The following is a 22,500-nucleotide window of genomic DNA, read 5'->3' on the forward strand; positions in this document are numbered from 1 at the left end:
TTAGAAAAAGGGGTATATAAAAAACAAGATTTAATGTTTATGGTCGGATACACCTGGAATGACATCAAGGAGGTTATTGTTGGAGAGACCATGACTTATGGGGGAGGGGGGTATTGGCGAGGTCTAATGTTTCATTGTAATGTGTATTGGAATTCCTTAAATGTGGTATGGGTAATATAGCACACCTATATGTGTATAGGATTATAATGTTTATTACAATATTATAGTTATATAAAAGATTTCAAGAATGTGGAATGTTAAGTGTAAGATATAGTAACTGCAAGTTATCAGATGGTAATGGGCAAGCTGAAAGCATATATAGGAGAGATGCATGTATGTCATCCCTATGGTATGTTATCTTATTATTATATGTACTGGTTTCTTGTTTTGTAAAAAAAAAAGATTATGAAAAAAAATCTCAAAAATATATTGGATTAAAAAAAAAGATTAGGAAAAAGGCTTCTCCACTATGTGGGTTCTCTGGTGCTTAACCAAAGCTGATTTATGGTTAAAACATTTCCCACATTCTGAACATGAAAAAGGCTTCTCCCCTGTGTGAGTTCTCTGGTGCTTAACCAAAGCTGATTTATCATTAAAACATTTCCCACATTCTGAACATGAAAAAGGCTTCTCCCCTGTGTGAGTTCTCTGATGCGTAATCAAAGCTGATTTATCATTAAAACATTTCCCACATTCTGAACATGAAAAAGGCTTCTCCCCTGTGTGAGTTCTCTGATGCGTAACCAAAGTTGATTTATCATTAAAACATTTCCCACATGCTGAACATGAAAAAGGCTTCTCCCCTGTGTGAGTTCTCTGGTGCTTAACCAAAGCTGATTTATCACGAAAACATTTTCCACATTCTGAACATGAAAAAGGTTTCTCCCCTGTGTGAGTTCTCTGATGCGTAACCAAAGCTGATTTATCATTAAAACATTTCCCACATTCTGAACATGAAAAAGGCTTCTCCCCTGAGTGAGTTCTGTGGTGCTTAACCAAAGCTGATTTGTCACGAAAACATTTCGCACATTCTGAACATGAAAAAGGCTTCTCCCCTGTGTGAATTCTCTGGTGGTTAACCAAAAATGATTTACGGTTAAAACATTTGCCACATTCTGAACATGAAAAAGGCTTCTCCCCTGTGTGAATTCTCTGGTGCTTAACCAAAGCAGATTTAGTGTTAAAACATTTCCCACATTCGGAACATGAAAAAGGCTTCTCCCCTGTGTGAATTGTCTGGTGCGTAACCAAAGCAGATTTATCGTAAAAACATTTCCCACATTCTGAACATGAAAAATGCTTCTCCCCTGTGTGAGTTCTCTCATGTTTGATAAGACTTGAATGCTGTACAAAACATTTCCCGCATTCTGAACATGAAAAAGGCTTCTCTCCTGTGTGGGTTCTCTGGTGGATATTAAGATGTGCTTTGTGGTTGAAAAATTTTTCACATTCTGAACAGGTAAAAGGCTTCTCCCCTGTGTGAATTCTCTTGTGATTAACCAAAGCTGATTTATGGTTAAAACATTTCTCACATTCTGAACAGGAAAAGGGCTTCTCCCCTGTGTGGGTTCTCTGGTGGTTATAAAGATGCGCTTTCCGGTTAAAACATTTCCCACATTCTGAACATGAAAAAGGCTTCTCCCCTATGTGAAGTCTCTGGTGCTTGACAAAATCTGATTTGTGGTTAAAACATTTCCCACATTTTGAACAAAAAAATCTATTGTCCGCTGTGTGTATTTTTTGATGTTTAAGAATAGACTTTTCGAGGGTACAACTATTTCCATTTTCTGAACGTGAAAATGACTTCTTTCCTTTACGAGCAGTTTGTTTTGTAATGCTTATTTTTTTATTTTGATTTTCCTTAGTAGTCGGTAATGAATCAGAAGACAGGAGCTGTTTCATAGGATCAGATGACAGATCTTTGCTGTGAAGGGAAGATGGTATATCTGGAGTAATGGCATTCACTTCAATTGTATCCTGTGGGATTTCAAGATCATCCAATTTAAAAATTGAAGATGTCAGCTGTCCCTCTGATCTCCTGGTACAGTCATCTGCCAAGAAAAAAACAATTATTAATTTTGAATAAAATATCCTTGAAATTTATATTTTTGAACATTTCTACTTAAAACATCTGTAGAAATGACAAGTTATTGACAGAATGACAATTCACAGTCTAATAGAAAACCTCATAGGATGAACCAGTAGAGCGTGGTGTTCAACTGTTTGCTCATTCTGCCTCCAAAATATGGAATAAGAAGCCATCAAACAATGTTATGTAGGCAAAAATGATACCAATAAAAACTTCTTCTCATCCATAAACCAATGCAGCAAAATCCGCTTTCCCAAAGTCAGATCTCCCCCTCACTTCTGAGCCTTGCAGTGCGCCCAAACCACATTTAGCCTCCATGTATTTGGCATTACTATAGTGAGAAGAACCGACATTAATTTACCGTGTGTGTCTCCTGGAGCACAATCTGGGCACTATGTGTTGGGCAATAAAATGGCCAATGGGCAATTTTCACTCTCCACCATTCATTGTGTGCTAATTTCCGAAAGTGCCTGTGGAGTCAAAATACTCACTACTCCTATAGATTAATTCACTGCGGGTTATAATTTGCAAAATGGAGTCACTTTATGGTGATTTCTACTACTCTGGTTTTCTGCCATTTTGTTATATTAAAGAAGTAGTCCAGTACTTTTTTTCAATTTCGCCAATGTATTTAACCTGTGCCCATAAATCTTTTTGTAATTACCTTCTGCTGTCCTTCTTGCCTGTGAGCGGCAATATCGCTGGCCGCCTACAAGCATTACATGACCCCCGGCTGCAGCCGGCTCTTTCTTCCACTGATATCACGTTAAGTGAGGCGTGGCATCAGTGACGTGGTCCCCACGGTGGATGCTGGGCTGTGGGCAGAGTTACCCCGCGCGTCACACCCAGAATCCACCGCGCGCTTTCACAATGAATGAGGAGAGGGAAAGTGCGTGGTGGATGCCGGGTGTGAGGCATGGGGTAACCCCACCCACAGCCTAGCATTCACCGCGGGGACCATGTCACTGATGTCACGCCTCACGTGATGTCTGTAGGCGGCCAGTGATAGCGTCACTTACAGGCAAGAAGGACAGCAGAAGGTAATTACAAAAAGACTTATGGGCACAGGGTAAATACATTGGGGGACATTGGGGCAATTATAAAAAGTACTGGACAACTTCTTTAAGGTTTCTGTAAATAGTGTGTCCCATCTCCTTTGGGATCTGCTGCCCCAACGTCTCCATCTGTCACCAGGCGCCACCTTTATCATTCTGCAGGTGGCACTGGTGATGGAGGAGATGTCGGAACCAGAAGCTCTGGACGGCACAGGCTGTGTCCAGCCACTAAGATTAGGTAGCCTGGGACCTGTAGTACCATCCAGTCTGGCAGTATGGGTGTGTGTGCTGTCCAGCTGGAGTAATCTGCTTATTCCAATTGGAAAGCACCACATTCTACTAAAGCTGGAAGCATATTGCCGGAAGCTGCCAGTTACAGCCTTGTTCTCCTCTGGTTCAGTCCTCTGTGCTCAGCTCCCGGCTTGTGGATTTGTTTCTTGTTGTGACCTCGGCCCGTTTACTGACTACTCTTGTGTCTTCTGATCTTGTATTTTCTCTGTCCCCCTTGTTTTGACCCGGTTACCTGACTATTCTTCTTGGGATTAAAGGGTGATGAGCAAGGCAAACCCTGGTATCTGGAAAATGGAGTAGATAGTGCCAAGCCTGTTTGTGGTAGCCATCTTTTGAACTGCCAGGTGACCATGAACAGTGTCCCCAACACATTGTGTCTGCAAACTATTCTAGCAAGATCTGCATTCAAATAGCTAAATGTCGCTCCTTCCCTTCTTAACCTGCCATGTGCCCAGATAGTAGGGTACAACCGTGTATAGGGTATTGTTGGATTCAAGAGAAGTTGGAAAATAATTTGTAAGGTCCATTTGATTCCTATTATCCTTTGTGAAGAATTCCAAAGTTATCACCATATAAAGTGACACACGTCAGATTAAGAAAATGGTGCCTGATAGGAACACAAAACTGGCTGCAGGAAGGGGTTAAATCAGAGTATTTTGGGCACTAACTACTGTAGTCAAAAACTGTGACTATAGACAATAACACATCTACTGAAATTATCAAACTCAACAGTCTCCATCAGTAAGTAGTGAGTAACTAGTGGTGAAACCTCTCTGAGGTCTAAACAATGATAAGGGCCAATATTTTCTGTGAGATGAGTTTCAAGAAGAAATAGTAGACATTGAAAGAGAACTTTGTATAATAGTGCAGAGCTGAGGTGTCTTAAATTTAGACCTCGGGCATTGGGAAGAGGTAATGGAGACCTTCTTTTAAAGACTAGAGAGTTACAGAGTCACATAACTGAGTCAGGCCGATCCCACCACAATAAAGCTATCATACAAAATGAACCTGTTAAAAAATACAGAATAAAAGATATGTTACATCCTCAACAACAATATATGTATCAGGGAAGAGAACTTCAAATCTAAACCAGAGTCACACTCATTTATGGTGGACCATTGGAGCTACTATGACTCCTGAGCACAAGAGTAGAGAAAGTATTAGCGCCCCCATTTCAGGAGAGATTGTGCAGTAATCTGAATTCCTTAGGATTGAAAAATAATGTAATTTATGACGTGGAGTGAATCCATGAAACCAGGGCTGGAGCCAACACATCTCCTGCAGGCGTGAATAAATGTATATTACAGCCATCAGCCACGCACAGCTTAGAGATATATCATGGCACAGGTGTAATGTTTTCTGTATAGTTTATCACAATCCTGTTTGAAGTTAGTTGGTTTAAAAAGAAATTGAAAAGTCAGGATAAAGGGAAACTCTGCTGTTATTGTACAGAAATTCACACTTGGCCTCACTGCACATTTAATGTTGTCGATCATAAAAGTGAAGTTTGGCCAGAAAGGCTGGACCTGGTCTTGTAGGGACCATATGAGGACATTCAGCAGCACAGAAGGCAGAGAAGGTAGATTCATCCAATAAGATATCAGGGATCTAGGAAGCCAACAGCATCATTACCCTCCACTTTCTCTTCAACTGATTTTCTAACTTGTCAGCACATTCTAAGTACCCTGCCATTTGGTTTTGTATTTTACAAATCTGGACAGGTAAGGGTCAGCGTCTCCTAATCCCAGGGGGTAGGTGGATCCTCCAGGTTGTAAGTTCTATAGAAAAGGGCTTTCACAATTACACAAAGTAATGTGAACATTTTTGGATGGAGGAAAATGTTGTGGTCTAGAGGTAAAATTGTGATCACACAATTGTGACACAACCGGACTACACCACCGATAAAGCAGCCACAGCCGGTGACTGAGAAGAATCTTTGACTTCTCTGCATTTAGTGGTTACTACTCACCTGGGTAGTCATATGTAGGAATCTCCTCTTTACACCGCTCATCACCCCTTACATATGTCTCTGTAGTATTAATATGGGTCAGATCTTCACCCTGAAACAAATATTGTAAAAGTCACAGACAGATGGAGAAGTCCCATCTATGATCAGCTCTAATCCTGCCATCTCCACCGTTCTCATTACACAAGTATAAAACATATAATACTGGTGGATAAAACAAGACTGAGCACAAGACCTTCACAGCCGTCTACACATCATAGGGGAGATCTCATGACACCTTATCTCCATCTACCTGATGATCCTGAGGAACATTGGGGTCTTGTTTACAGTCCTGTGGAAGAAGTGGACGGGGACATCTCTCTGGTGTTGTCCTCTTACTGGATAGATCTGGAGGAAACACATACAGGGACTGAATTCATTCTTTACATACAGATAATTATAGGCCGTGTGTATTTAGTCCTGTCTATTACCTGGAGATGTGAGGGGCTGGGGAACCTCCATCATGACGTCCTTGTACAGATCTTTGTGTCCTTCTAAATACTCCCACTCCTCCATGCAGAAATAGACAGCGGCATCCTGACACCTTATAGGAACCTGACACATACAATGATACCGTCATCCCCCGATCCCTTCATAGCGTTACTGTATAATGTCCCAGCATTCCCAGCAGTGTCACCTCTCCAGTCAGCAGCTCAATCATCTTGTAGGCGAGTTCTAGGATCTTCTGGTCATTGATGTCCTCATGTATCAGGGGGTGAGGTGGAGGCCCCGTGATTGGGCTCAGGGGTCTTCCCCATCCCTCAGACACAGGGTCCTGACAGCGCTCACTAGAGGTCTTCTTCACTACTGTGTAATCCTGGTTATGGAGAGACACATTCATAAATCTCCCTCCAGACATTTCCAGAGTCCTCACCTCTCCAGTTCTGTCCATCTGTTATTCCCATAGATAAGAATGATGTAATGTGACGTCATCAGAATCTCTCACCTCTCCAGTAAGCCGGAAGAGGATCTCTAGGGTGAGGTGTAATATCCTCTCCGCCATCTTCTTTCTGTCTCTATCCATTCTTCTCTAGGAAAATTATATAGATAAATTATTAGTATCTCATATTGTGGGAATCTGAGTGGATTGAAGATGAGTTGGTGTAAAATATTTACAATTCTGTGTAATAATAAAATTAATAGTAAGTGAATAATGGGTGCTCACTGCTTGTGGTGCTCAGGAGTAAAATAGTGAAACAGTCAAAAAATATATATATATTCCAGCAAACAAATTATCATGAAAATGATTTTTTTATTATGCAATGAAGCAAAGAAAGTTTTCTTAATTTTGATAGACCCCTAATGAAATCAGATATTTCCAACGTTTCGGCCTATCATAGGCCTTTCTCATGGTGTCTGGTGTCTAGTGGGTCCCAGTCTGCGGCAGAGCGGCATCTGTGTGTATCGCCCAAAAACATTAATAGCATTGTGATGCCGGTATAAAGCAATAATGTGGTAGAGCACTTCATACATCTTCAGGTCACACAGAGATACCTATGTGCTATCAGTTGGGATTATGGAAGTTATAAAATAATTCAGGTAATTTAACAATATAAAGAACGTAACAGTCTTTATACAGCCAATAAAATATGTTAATGGTTTATTTGTATACTGTATATATTATCTATCATCTATCTATCATCTATTATCTATCTATTATCTATCTATTATCTACCGTCGATCTATTATCTATATATCATCTATCTATCTATTATCTATATCTCTATCATCTATTTAACTATCTATTATCTATCCATTTACCTATTATCTATCTATTATCTATCATCCATCTATTATCTATCTAATATCTATCATATTATTTATGTATCTATTATCTATCTATTATCTATCTATCTATATCATCTATCTATTCTCTATCTATCAATTATCTATCATCTATCTATTTATCATCTATCATCTATCTATCCATATATCTATCTATAATCTATCATCTATCTATCATCTCTCTATTATCTATCATCTATGTATTTATCATATATCTATTATCTATCTATTATCTATCATCTATATATTATATATCTATTTTCTATCTATTATCTATCTATCCATATATATAATATATGTATTATCTATCTATCTATCTATCATATATCTACACATATATATCTACATATATATATATATATATATATATATATATATATATATATATATATGCAAAAGACACCAAGGATATAGCCACATATATATAAGGGTTTTTCAGCAAGGACCAGTTGGTCAGTGTAAAATACCCATAGTATCACAAGTTGTGTGCTATATGGACATGCAATATGAATGGCAGACCATTGGGTTAAAACACACAGCAACCGAGAGAATCACCGAACGTGGGGTCCAATAATGAGCATGACATTTTGGAATCCATAAATAAAAAACCTTTATTACAAAAATGGTTACAATGGCACAACAAGCACAAGAATGCCCACATTCAGAATGGTAAATCAAGAACCAGTATATCAAATACCAAATATGCATAAAAACAATATCTATACAATGAATGAGAAAAATAGAGGCGAGGACCGCCAACCCATATGTAATATAATGACCTATCATTACCCCCTGACGAAGGACTTTGCGTCCGAAACGCGCGTCGGGGAGCGCTCCACATTCAGTTCCTGGACTGCCTATCAGGTATATTATGCCGCTTTACTTCCTTTTTCTCCCATTATGAGACCTTTACAACTACTCCCCTTTACATTTGTGGTGGCCCCTCTTTAGGTGCTTTTACATTCAGCAACATAGCAACATTATTTTCTGTGTCCGTCTGGTGTGCATGTCCTCTAACACCAGCACATGCTTTACATTATATGTTATTGTTATATTATATATTTCTTGTATAACTGGTGGGCACATTGCACTAGATAGTGTGCATCTTAATTGGCGCCTCCTTTCATCTACACATAATATTTGTTCATATCTTTCGCTATGATGTTGTAATGATAGGTCATTATATTACATATGGGTTGGCGGTCCTCGCCTCTATTTTTCTCATTCGTTGTATAGATATTGTTTTTATGCATATTTGGTATTTGATGTACTAGTTCTTGATTTACCATTCTGAATGTGGGCATTCTTGTGCTTGTTGTGCCATTGTAACCATTTTGTAATAAAGGTTTTTTATTTATGGATTCCAAAATGTCATGCTCATTATTGGACCCCATATATATATATATATATATATATATATATATATATATATATATATATATATACAGTGCCTACAAGTAGTATTCAACCCCCTGCAGATTTAGCTGGTTGACACATGCGGAATTAACTTGGCATTGTGACATTTGTACTGTAGATCAGCCTGGAAGTGGGAAATGCACTGCAGCAAATTTTTTTTTTTTTTTTTTTGTTTGTTTTTTTTAAAACGTTAAAAGTTAATTCAGAGTGTCATTTATTATTCAACCCCTCAAACCACAAGAATTCTGTTTGGTCCCCCTAAAGTAGTAAGAAGTAGTTCAGGCACCAAGAATAATGAGCTTCACATGTGTGGATTAAAGATCTCTTTTGCCAGCCTTTTCTGACTATTTAAGACCCTCCCCAAACTTGTGAACAGCACTCAGACATGGTCAACATGGGAATGACAAAGGAGCATTCCAAGGCCATCAGAGACAAGATCGTGGAGGGTCACAAGGCTGGCAAGGGGTACAAAACCCTTTCCAAGGAGTTGGGCTTACCTGTCTCCACTGTTGGGAGCATCATCCGTAAGTGGAAGGCTTATGGAACTACTGTTAGCCTTCCACGGCCTGGACAGCCTTTGAAAGTCTCCTCCCGTGCCGAGGCCAGGCTTGTCCGAAGAGTCAAGGCTAACCCAAGGACAACAAGGAAGGAGCTCCGGGAAGATCTCATGGCAGTGGGGACATTGGTTTCAGTCAATACCATAAGTAACGTACTCCACCGCAATGGTCTCCGTTCCAGACGAGCCCGTAAGGTACCTTTACTTTCAAAGCGTCATGTCAAGGCTCGTCTACAGTTTGCTCATGATCATTTGGAGGACTCTGAGACAGACTGGTTCAAGGTTCTATGGTCTGATGAGACCAAGATCGAGATCTTTGGTGCCATCCACACACGTGACGTTTGGAGACTGGGTGGCACTGCATACGACCCCAAGAATACCATCCCTACAGTCAAGCATGGTGGTGGCAGCATCATGCTGTGGGGCTGTTTCTCAGCCAAGGGGCCTGGCCATCTGGTCCGCATCCATGGGAAGATGGATAGCACGGCCTACCTGGAGATTTTGGCCAAGAACCTCCACTCCTCCATCAAGGATCTTAAGATGGGTCGTAATTTCATCTTCCAACAAGACAATGACCCAAAGCACACAGCCAAGAAAACCAAGGCCTGGTTCAAGAGGGAAAAAGTCAAGGTGTTGGAGTGGCCTAGTCAGTCTCCTGACCTTAACCCAATTGAAATCTTGTGGAAGGAGCTCAAGAATAAAGTCCACATGAGACACCCAAAGAACCTAGATAACTTGGAGAAGATCTGCATGGAGGAGTGGGCCAAGATAACTCCACAGACCTGTGCCGGCCTGATCAGGTCTTATAAAAGACGATTATTAGCTGTAATTGCAAACAAGGGTTATTCCACAAAATATTAAACATAGGGGTTGTATAATAATTGACCCACACTTTTATGTTTAAAATTTATTAAAATTCAACTGAGCAACATAACTTTTTGGTTTGTAAGATTTATGCTTCTGTTCATAAATCCTACTCTCGTTTGCAGTTTGAAGGCTCTAACTTATTTGCATCTTATCAAACCAGCTAAATCTGCAGGGGGTTGAATACTACTTGTAGGCACTGTATATGTATTATCTATCTATCTATAATCTATCATCTATCTATTATATATCATCTATCTATTTATCATCTATCTATTACCTATCATATATCTATTATCTAAATCTATCTATTTATCATCTGTCTATCATCCATGTATTTATCATGTATGTATTATCTATCTATTATCTATCTTTCTATCTATCCCATATTATCTATATCTCTATTTATCTATTATCTCTCAATCAATTATCTATCTATCAATTACCTGCAGGTTAATATTATAATGCAGACCTGGGCAAAGTGTGGGCCCCGGGCCTCACTCGGCCCTCTGGCTGTTCCCTTCTGGTCCAAGACAGCATAGGGGCTGATAACAGTGGTCCACGGGCCGCACCGTGCCCTATTCCACCCAACCGCTGACTCCATCCGCGGTGAATCTCCATCCGCGGTGAACGCACTGGTGGAGGAGGGGCCGCCAGCCCCTTCTTCCACCGATCAGCATGAGAAACAGCTGATGTGATGATGTCATTTCATCGCGTCAGCTGTGCATTGTGGAGAGTTAATGCATCGGAGACAAGAGCAGAGCGCTGGACATGGGGAGGATATGGGGGTCTCATGCTGGACAAGGTGAGGCTATGGGGTCTCGTGCTGGACATGGGAAGGCTTTGGGGGTCTCATGCTGAACATGGGAAGGCTATGGGGGTCTCGTGCTTGACATGAGAAGGCTATGGGGGTCTCATACTGGACATGGAGAGGCTATGGGGGTCTCATGCTGGACATGGGGAAGTTATGAGGGGTTCATACAGTATATAGGGAGGCTATGGGGGTTTCATTCTGGACATGGGGAGGATATGGGGATCTCATGTTGGACATGGGGAGGCTATGGGGATCTCGTGCTGGACATGGGAAGGCTATGGGGGGTCTCATGCTGGACTTGGGGATGCTATGGGGGTCTCATACTGGACATGGAGAGGCTATGGGGGTCTCATGCTGGACATGGGGAAGTTATGAGGGGTTCATACTGTATATAGGGAGGCTATGGGGGTTTCATTCTGGACATGGGGAGGCTATGGGGGACTCATGCTGGAAATGCAGAGGCTATGGGGGTCTCGTGCTAGACATGGGGAGGCTATGGGGGTCTCATGCTGGAAATACAGAGGCTATGGGGATCTCATGCTGGATATGGGGAGGCTATGGGGGTCTCATGCTGAACATGGGAATGCTATGGGGATCTCATGCAGGACATGGGGAGGCTATGGGGGTCTCATGCTGGACATGGGGAAGCTATGGGGGTTCATACTGTATATAGGGAGGCTGTGGGGGTCTCATTCTGGACATGGGCAGGCTATAGGGAACTCATGCTCAACATGGGGAGGCTATGGGGGTCTCATGCTGTTTATGTACAAAAAGGAGGACCACTGAGTTGGGTTACAAATCCCTCCATATACCTATAGGTTATCTCCAAAACAACACCAAATGGGATTTAATCGTAAAAATATTAACTTTATTGAAAAATATTGATTATACAAAAAATTAATTACTCTCAAATATGAATAAGTAAATGATGGGGGAGGAGTTACAGGGAGGGGGAGGGCAGCTAGAGAAGAAAAACAGGGTAGCATGGAAGAACCCTGCAAAGAGACTTATATCCCCTATGTAACAATCAATAAATAATGATTGTTAACCTTTTCAGCCAGCCACAAAATATAAGAAAATTAATTAAAGAAAGTCCGCGATGACATATGTATATGTCTCATGGCTATTAATATAAAAATCCAAAAATACACCCAAACAGACGTCCCTTCATCAGGAGTCACAGAGAAAGTATTCCATCAATGGGCACTGAAGTGATATATCATATGATAGCTCTCCCTATAGACAGTGTACAATCCAATGATAAAGATTTAAAGATATAGTGATGGACTATAGTCTAAAAATGGGTAGCAGATACATATCCCCAGAACTTCTTCCACGCCGCCACTAACCTTCCCAGCATGGCCCAAGGTAATGGAGTTATAATACTACTTACTTTGCGCGATGTGCATGTGTCTCTTGCACATGTAACCCTTGGTCTAATTGACTTATTCACAGAATGTAGAGAGGAGAGGACTGTATCCACACAGATACAGAGGACTGTATCCACACAGATACAGAGGACTGTATCCACACAGATACAGAGGACATTATTCACACAGATACAGAGGACTTTATCCACAAAGATACAGAGGACTGTATCCACACAGATACAGAGGACTTTATCCACAAAGATACAGAGGACTTTATCCACACAGATACAGAGGACTGTATCCACACAGATACAAAGGACTGTATCCACACAGATACAGAGGACTGTATCCACACAGATACAGAGGACTGTATCCACACAGATACAGAGGACTGTATCCACAAAGATACAGAGGACTTTATCCACACAGATACAGAGGACTGTATCCACACAGATACAGAGGACTGTATCCACACAGTTACAGAGGACTGTATCCACACAGATACAGAGGATGGTATCCACAAAGATACAGAGGACTTTATCCACACAGACACAGAGGGCTGTATCCACACAGATACAGAGGACTTTATCCACACAGATACAGAGGACTTTATCCACACAATACAGAGGACTTTATCCACACAGATACAGAGGACTGTATCCACACAGATACAGAGGACTTTATCCACACAGATACAGAGGACTGTATCCACACAGATACAGAGGACTTTATTCACACAGATACAGAGGACTGTATCCACACAGATACAGAGGACTTTATCCACAAAGATACAGAGGACTTTATCCACAGAGATACAGAGGACTGTATTCACACAGATACAAAGGACTTTATTCACACAGATACAGAGGACTTTATCCACACAGATACAGAGGACTGTATCCACACAGATACAAAGGACTGTATCCACACAGATACAGAGGACTTTATTCACACAGATACAGAGGACTTTATCCACACAGATACAGAGGACTGTATCCACACAGATACAGAGGACTGTATCCACACAGATACAGAGGACTTTATCCACACAGATACAGAGGACTGTATCCACACAGATACAGAGGACTGTATCCACACAGATACAGAGGGCTGTATCCACAAAGATACAGAGGACTTTATCCACAGAGATACAGAGGACTGTATTCACACAGATACAAAGGACTTTATTCACACAGATACAGAGGACTTTATCCACACAGATACAGAGGACTGTATCCACACAGATACAAAGGACTGTATCCACACAGATACAGAGGACTTTATTCACACAGATACAGAGGACTTTATCCACACAGATACAGAGGACTGTATCCACACAGATACAGAGGACTGTATCCACACAGATACAGAGGACTGTATCCACACAGATACAGAGGGCTGTATCCACACAGATACAGAGGGCTGTATCCACACAGATACAGAGGACTTTATTCACACAGATATAGAGGACTGTATCCACACAGATACGGAGGACTGTATCCACACAGATACAGAGGACTGTATCCACACAGATACGGAGGACTGTATCCACACAGATACAGAGGACAGTATCCACACAGATACAGAGGACTGTATCCACACAGACACAGAGGACTGTATCCACACAGATACAGAGGACTGTATCCACACAGACACAGAGGACTGTATCCACACAGATACAGAGGACTGTATCCACACAGATACAGAGGGCTGTATCCACACAGATACAGAGGACTTTATTCACACAGATATAGAGGACTGTATCCACACAGATACAGAGGACTGTATCCACACAGATACAGAGGACTGTATCCACACAGATACAGAGGATGGTATCCACAAAGATACAGAGGACTTTATTCACACAGATACAGAGGACTTTATCCACACAGACACAGAGGGCTGTATCCACACAGATACAGAGGACTTTATCCACACAGATACAGAGGACTTTATCCACACAATACAGAGGACTTTATCCACACAGATACAGAGGACTGTATCCACACAGATACAGAGGACTTTATCCACACAGATACAGAGGACTGTATCCACACAGATACAGAGGACTTTATTCACACAGATACAGAGGACTGTATCCACACAGATACAGAGGACTTTATCCACAAAGATACAGAGGACTGTATCCACACAGATACAGAGGACTTTATCCACAGAGATACAGAGGACTGTATTCACACAGATACAAAGGACTTTATTCACACAGATACAGAGGACTTTATCCACACAGATACAGAGGACTGTATCCACACAGATACAAAGGACTGTATCCACACAGATACAGAGGACTTTATTCACACAGATACAGAGGACTTTATCCACACAGATACAGAGGACTGTATCCACACAGATACAGAGGACTTTATCCACACAGATACAGAGGACTTTATCCACACAGATACAGAGGACTGTATCCACACAGATACAGAGGACTGTATCCACACAGATACAGAGGACTGTATCCACACAGATACAGAGGACTGTATCCACACAGATACAGAGGACTGTATCCACAAAGATACAGAGGACTGTATCCACACAGATACAGAGGGCTGTATCCACAAAGATACAGAGGACTTTATTCACAGAGATACAGAGGACTGTATTCACACAGATACAAAGGACTTTATTCACACAGATACAGAGGACTTTATCCACACAGATACAGAGGACTGTATCCACACAGATACAGAGGACTTTATCCACACAGATACAGAGGACTTTATCCACACAGATATAGAGGACTTAAAGGCAAGAGGAGATCGCATGTAGCGATGCCCAAATATTTGAACAGCCACAGTCACACAAAGGCGACGGTGGGAAAATGTCACAAGAGGTGGACGATGATGAGACACATTTGTCAGAAAGTCAGGAGGAGGACCAGGGTGCGGAAGTGGAAGACGAGGCTGTGGATGAATTAGTAAATGACTCAACCTGGTAGGAGTACATGCAGAACGAGGCCAGCAGCACACAGGGAGGGGGGGGAGGCAGAGTACCCCAACAGGCAAGAAGAAGCAGTGTGGTGGCCGCAGACAGAAGCAGGCAACCGTTCCCCATAACACCAACACAAAGGAAGTTGCCAGTACAACTGTTAGGTCTTCCCGAGTCTGGTTGTTTTTTAAAGACTCTGCCGATAACCCCAAAAAGGCCATTTGCATCACCTGCCAGGCCAGCATCAGCAAATGCTGCACATAACACATCTGCATCTCTGGCTGCTGTGGGCCTAAAAGGGGGCAAACTTATGGTGTGGCCCCCATGCTCCCCTGACCTCTACCCCATTGAGAACCTCTGGAGCATCATCAAAAGGAGTGTCTATGATGGCGGGAGGCAGCTCACATCTAAGCAACAGCTCTGGGAGGGTATTCTGTCCTCATGCAAAACAATTGAAGCAGAAACCATCCAAAACCTGACAAATTCAATGGACGAGAGAGTTCAGAAGCTCCTTTCGAACAAGCGGTCCTATGTGCAAATGTAACATCACCTAGAATAAAGTTTTGAGCTGAAAACTGTTTGATTTCAGTTTGTAATAACCTGCTAATGCTTATAATTTCAAAAATGACCATTTTTTTGTTCTTTATTAAAATGAAAAGGTTGAAAACTCTGCTGTGCATAATAATTTGGAACATGCATTTCGAGTGCAGTTTGAGTGTTTTATGTTTTTTTTAAAATATACTGTTATCATAGGCAGTTTGTACAAAAACCTTTCAATTGTTCTCGAATAGTTATTTGACTGGAAAATTATAATGACTGCAATTCATATAGGTAATTTGGGAAAATCTGAGAAAATATTATTTGCATACTAATTTGGAACACAGTGTAGAATAGACAATAGATGATAATTATTGGTAATTATCAAGACACACTCAATAAAGGAGTGGTTCTGCAGGTGGGGACCACAGACCACATCTCAGTACCAATGCTTTATGGCTGATGTTTTGGTCACTTTTGAATGTTGGTTGTGCTTTCACACTCGCGGTAGCACGAGATGGACTCTCCAACCCACAGAAGTTGCTCAGGTAGTGCAGCTCATCCAGGACGGCACATCAATGCAAGCTGTGGCAAGAAGGTTTGCTGTGTCTGTCAGCGTAGTGTCCAGAGGCTGGAGGCGCTATCAGGAGACAGGCCAGTACACCAGGAGACATGGAGGAGGCCGTAGGAGGGAAACAACCCAGCAGCAGGAACGCTACCTCCGCCTTTGTGCAAGGAGGAACACTGCCAGAGCCCTGCAAAATGACCTCCAGCAGGCCACAAATGTGCATGTGTCTGCACAAAGTTAGAAACCGACTCCATGAGGGTGGTATGAGGGCCCGACATCCACAGATAGGGGTTGTGCTCACAGCCCAACACCGTGCAGGACGCTTGGCATTTGCCACAGAACACCAGGATTGGCAAAGTCACCACTGGCATCCTGTGCTCTTCACAGATGAAAGCAGGTTCACACTGAGCACATGTGACAGACATGACAGAGTCTGGAGACGCCGTGGAGAGCGATGTGCTGCCTGCAACATCCTTCAGCATGACAGGCTTGGCAGTGGGTCAGTAATAGTGCGGGGTGGCATTTCTTTTGAGGGCCGCACAGCCCTCCATGTGCTCGCCAGAGTTAGCCTGACTGCCATTAGGTAGTCGAGATGAGATCCTCAGACCCCTTGTGAGACCATATGCTGGTGCGGTTGGCCCTGGGTTCCTCCTAATGCAGGACAATGCCAAACCTCATGTGGCTGGAATGTGTCAGCAGTTCCTGCAAGATGAAGCCATTGAAGCTATGGACTGGCCCGTCCGTTCCCCAGACCTGAATCCGATTGAGCACATCTGGAACATCATGTCTCGCTCCATCCACCGTCACGTTGCACCACAGACTGTCCAGGAGTTGGCAGATGCTTTAGTCCAGGTCTAGGAAATCCCACAGGAGACCATCCGCAACCTCATCAGGAGCATGCCCAGGTGTTGTAGGGAGGTCATACAGGCACGTGGAGGCCACACACAATACTGAGCCTCATTTTGACTTGTTTAAAGGACATTACATCAAAGTTGGATCAGCCTGTAGTGTGTTTTTCCACTTTAATTTTGGGAGTGACTCCAAATCCAGGCCTCCATTGGTTAATAAATTTGATTTACATTGATGATTTTTATGTGATTTTGTTGTCAGCACATTCAACTTTGTACAGAACAAAGTATTCAATGAGAATATTTCATTCATTCATTCAGATCTAGGATGTGTTATTTGAGTGTGTTTGGGCAGTGTATAAGATAATTCACATAAATAAATATAAGGAAAATTCCCCACTACCACAGAATGTGCGCATGGAAAGAGGAATGGTCCTCGGTAAAACACAGTAAGTATCAGTATTTTGATAGACACAGTGGCCTTTTCACCCTCTATATATATTCCATATAGGGATCTAATTATAAGTATTTCTACCTACCTATATGGGACATTTATCGAATATATATTGTATATCCCATTTTAGGCATTCAATCACTAGCACTTTATTCCACTCTTTTGGGGTGCCTTTTTATACTTATTTATTTATTCACTTGTACTTTATCATCTGCGGCTGGTACATATCATACATATATATTTTGTGTCTGTGCATTTTTCTGAGTTTTCATGCTATGGTGCTTCCTGCAAACTTATACTTTTGTGTATAAGTGATTTTTTTTCCGGATTGCCACCTGGAATTGTGTCCTTTTTTCTCCCACCCTGATATGTTACAACTTGACCCAATAAAATTAAGATTTTGATGGCTTACTTTGGATTCTTGATCTCTGTGTTTTTTTCGTCCTTTGTGCTTCCCTCAGGGAACTTATCTAGATGTGTGGTGAGCACCCTGAACCCACAGGTGCTTTACAGAAGTTTATTGAGCCATAAAAATAAAATGTTCACATTTTTCCAACAAAAATGTTTTTCAGCCTCCAATCTTGCATTTTCATAAGGGAAGCAGGAGAAATTGCACCATGCAGTTTGTTGTTCAATTTCTCCTGAGTAAGCAGATACCCCATATGTGGGAGAAAACCACTGTTTGGGAGCATGGCAGGGTTCGGAAGAGAAGGAGCACCATTTCACTTTTTGAATGTAAAATTTGCTTGAATAATTAGCGGACGCCATGTTGCATTTGAGGAGCCCCTGATGTGCCTAAACAGTGGAAACCCCCCACAAGTGACCCCATTTTAGAAACTACACCATTCAAGGATTTTATCAAGGGGTATAGTGAACATTTTGAACCCAGACGTACGACACAGAATTTTGATAACATTAGGTCATCATATTGAATAAGTTGTCATTAGTTTTGAGCGCAAGTGCTCGCTACTTGAGTTTGCATAGGGTACTCGGGCATGCACCAAGTATCGTGGGTCCTCAAGTGACATGCTCGAGTCCCCGCCCCGCATCTTTCACTGTTATTAGACACCCAAAAAAAAACATGCGGTTATCGCTCGTGCATGGCAAACAATCACCGCAAGTTTTTTTGGGCTGTATAACAGCTGCAAAATATATGGGGTGGAGACTCAAGCATGTCACTCGAGCACCTGCGATACTCGGTGCATGCCCAAGCATCCGATGCAAACTCAAGTAGCGAGCACTTGTACTCAACACTAGTCGCCATATCGTCATTTTTTTTCTTTACTTTTGAAAAAATACCAACCCCAACACAACCCTAACCCCAATCTTAATACAAACCCAACCCTAGCACAACCCTAACCTTAGCCCAACCGTAACCTTAGCACAACCCTAACCCTAGCCCAACCCTAACTCTAACACAACCCTAACCCTAGCCCAACCTTTACTCTAACCCTAACCCTAACACTAGCACAACCCTAACCATAGTTTCTTTTTTACGCTGTTCCTCATGTGGTATAAGTGATTAGACGACTTTATTCTTTGGGTTGGTGCGATTACAGCGATGCCAGACTCATATCGGGTTTTTATGATTGACAGATGTCACACACTAAAAAAACATTTTTTTTTCAAAGACTAATTTTTGCATTGCCATATTTTGAGAGCTATAATTTTTCCATATTTTGGCCGACAGAGTCATGTGACAGCTAGTTTTTTGGGGGACAAGTTGACATTTTTATTGGTACAATTTTAGGGCACGTGACATTTTTTTGATCGCTTTCTATTCTGTTTTTTGGGAGACAGAATAAACAAAAACTAACAATTCCGGAATTTTTTTTTTTATGCCATTCCGAGTGTGGTAAAATTAATAAGGTAGCTTCATTTTTAACGTCAGTACATTTACAGCGGTACCATATTTATATTGTTATTTTATGTTTTGGTGCTTTTACACAATAAAAACTATTTTATAGAAAAATTAAATTTTTTGTATTGCTTTATTCTGAGAGCTATAACTTTTTTATTTTTTGGCTGATGGAGCTGTATGGCGGCTTGTTTTTTTGCAGGAGAAGATGATGTTTTCAGCGGTACCATTTTTATTTAAGCTCGTCTTTTAAGATCGCGTTTTATCACAATTTTTGTTTGGCGGTATGATGATAAAGAATCATTTTTTGCTTAGTTTTTTTTTAAAAAAATTTTTTCCATGTTCAGTAAAGGGGTGAACTAGTGAGACAGTTTTATACCGACTCCACCAAAATGGGCTCCGACTCCACAGCCCTGCTATGACGTGCAGTCACCATGTCCAAGTCCCACGTATTTCACTTTTTACTGCAGTGATCTTGTGCGCAGGCGAGTCACTGTGACTTCCCGGCACCTGGGCACAAGATCCCTGCAGTGAAATGACAGCATTGTACACAGTACAAGTGCATCACTACCGTAAAAAGTGCACAGGCGCAGGATCTGGACATAAGTATAAGTATAGATTCACATTTCTATCATCTGTATGCCCATTTTAAAGGTCAGATAAGCCAGGGGTGACAGATTCCCTTTAATCAGCCATGGGGCAGTCATGAAACCAGATATGTATCAAGGTATGTATAAAGGGAAGGGTATGGTACTCAGAGAATGTTTCAGTAATCTGCCTCAACGCGTTTCCCCAACAGCTTCATCAGGAGGCTTGATACAAGGATGTTAATTCATGATGTTCAGCATAGTGTGCCTAATAGCCAGGTCTCCATGTATAAATATCTCACATCATCCAAAATCCCTCCCCAGACTAGGAGACCCATTCTCATTCCTAGAGGTGAATTGTCATAGGATATATAGAATGGAGTCTTTCTACAATAATGTACTGCGCCTGCGCTACTTCTCATGCGCTAGAAGTCCAATAATCTCCATCCTCTAGTGTGCATGTTCAGATAAACTGATTGCCACCGCCCCACTGGTACCCGTGAGTGCGCATTCCCATAGTTATGCATAACACACTGGAACATTGTCTGCGAATGCGCATGCTCGAATGTCTGCGTTCCACGCCGGAGCGCATATGGTATTGGATTGCATTCCATCATCAGAAAAATCCTCTCTCTGAGATCATCATGGGAGATTAAAAACAAGCATTGCACATCCTCCCATCATGCAATAGGCATGTAGATCTACTTTATCACTACATAAAATATGGGATGATGGCCCACAGTATATTTCTAAATGGTCATATTTGACCCCTGTTGCATAATTAGAGATACACAAGGATCACCACACTTGTTATTTAAGAAATAGTATATGTAGGAGATAACTGATAAGAAAAAATTCTGATATAGGAGCTCAGATATCTTGATGAAGTACAACATGTGAACCCCATTCACAGGGAACTGAGTAGCAATGGGTAGAGTATAAAATCCAAAAATATAATCCAGAATGGGGCTGTATTCCCACAAAACAGGCATAGAAAATTTGTTCATTCAGTCCCTTAGGGCCTAGTGAATCCAGTCTAAAAATCCACTCACTTTCTTTTTTGAGGATACATGTATTGTGATCACCTCCTCTCACATTGGGTTTAACCACCTCAATGATACAAAAGGAGATGTCTCCGGTTTCACCTCGATGTACACTGTTTATGTGTCTCACTAATGGGGTGTCCCGAAGATGGCATATATCACCCAAATGCTCCCCCACCCTCCTCCTAGACTCTCTCTTGGTCTTGCCTACATAATCTAGGGGGCAGGTGCATGTGGTTCTGAGGTTTTACAGTTGGAATAATCCCACTTACTAGTGGAGGAACTCAAGAAAGATTTACATGGTCTCATCCAACTAAATGTACAACATTCTCCACATCTAAAGAAACAGCAGATTCTTCTATCTAGCCAAGTCCCCTTGGGTGAAGGTTTTTTGTAGAAACTATGCACTAAATGGTCCCTAATTAATCGACCCTTTCTGAAAGTTATTGTGGGAGTAGATCACACAGCACCCTCAGGTCCGGGTCAGCCACAAGTACATCCTAGAGTTTTCTGAGTATATTAAAGATATGGTCACTCTGATTGTCATAAGTTTTTCTTACTCGTGTTATCCCATCTTTTTCTTGGTCTCTTGGTTAGGTATGGAGGAGTGTCTGTCTCTCCCATTTTTCTGCAAACGATGATGTGGAATCCAAAATGTACCATGAGTATCCTTTTTCCCTCAATCTGGTGTTCAGGTCTATTGCCTGTATATTAAAATCTGTGACATTATGGCAGTACCTTCTCAACCATAAAAATTGGTCCTTGGGTATTCCTCTTTTTATGGGGATGGGGGTGGTGGTTATCCCACTTCAATAGTTTATTAGTGCTTGAAGGTTTATGATAGATGAGAGTCCATATGGTCCCATCCAGTTCTTTCTTGATTAGTACATCCAGGAAAGGCAACTGGTATTAATTAAATTTAGATGTAAATCTCAGGCCCACTGTATTGATGTTGCGTTCCCTGACAATTTCAAGATTGTTCACTCGTCCCTGACCAGATGATAAAAAAGTCGTCAATATATTTGTACCATGCCCCAATATATGAATGCCATCACTTATGATCATCCCTGAATATTGTGGTTTCCTCCTACCAGCCCGAGAATAGGTTAGCATACGAGTGGGCACAGAGGCTCCCCATCGCAGTACCCCTGAGCTGGTGGAAGTAATTCATGTCAAAAAGAAAGAAGTTATGAGTAAGAGTGAATTTTAGAAGATCCTCCATAAATTCATTATGTCTGCTACACTCTTATTGATCTCGATTTCAAGAAATGTCTTACTCCTCTGATACCATCCTCATGCGGTATATTACTGTACAAAGCCTCGAAATCTAGTAAGGCCTGCTCCCCTACATGAATGTATACATGCTCGAGGGTCTACATGTAGGGGAGCAGGCAAAGGGAAAACCATT

The 22,500-nt window shown here is 41.6% G+C and overlaps 2 protein-coding genes across 3 annotated transcripts in view; one reads left to right on the top strand and one right to left on the bottom strand.

Moving 5' to 3' along the window:
• LOC141201631 (uncharacterized) overlaps nt 1-22,500 on the top strand; it is a 375,891-nt gene that overhangs the window by 34,077 nt on the left and 319,314 nt on the right. The window lies entirely within an intron of this gene.
• The window catches only part of LOC141201625 (uncharacterized), a 52,934-nt gene continuing 30,546 nt past the window's right edge, over nt 113-22,500 (bottom strand). The window contains exons 1-6 of one of the 2 annotated variants that reach the window (XM_073663631.1): nt 6,387-6,466; nt 6,078-6,257; nt 5,872-5,995; nt 5,694-5,788; nt 5,405-5,495; nt 113-2,051 (exon numbers count right to left, since the gene is read on the bottom strand). In XM_073663631.1, coding sequence (XP_073519732.1) covers nt 448-2,051; nt 5,405-5,495; nt 5,694-5,788; nt 5,872-5,995; nt 6,078-6,257; nt 6,387-6,464 — 2,172 coding nt within the window. In that variant the 5' untranslated portion in view covers nt 6,465-6,466 and the 3' untranslated portion in view covers nt 113-447. Of the gene's footprint in view, nt 2,052-5,404; nt 5,496-5,693; nt 5,789-5,871; nt 5,996-6,077; nt 6,258-6,386; nt 6,467-22,500 lie in introns of those variants that run through there. The other variant, XM_073663632.1, reaches the window with a different exon arrangement.

The sequence above is a fragment of the Phyllobates terribilis genome, unplaced genomic scaffold (genome assembly GCF_046119375.1).
Source record: "Phyllobates terribilis strain yellow unplaced genomic scaffold, ASM4611937v1 Scaffold_120__1_contigs__length_5212024, whole genome shotgun sequence".
Lineage (NCBI taxonomy): Eukaryota > Metazoa > Chordata > Amphibia > Anura > Dendrobatidae > Phyllobates > Phyllobates terribilis.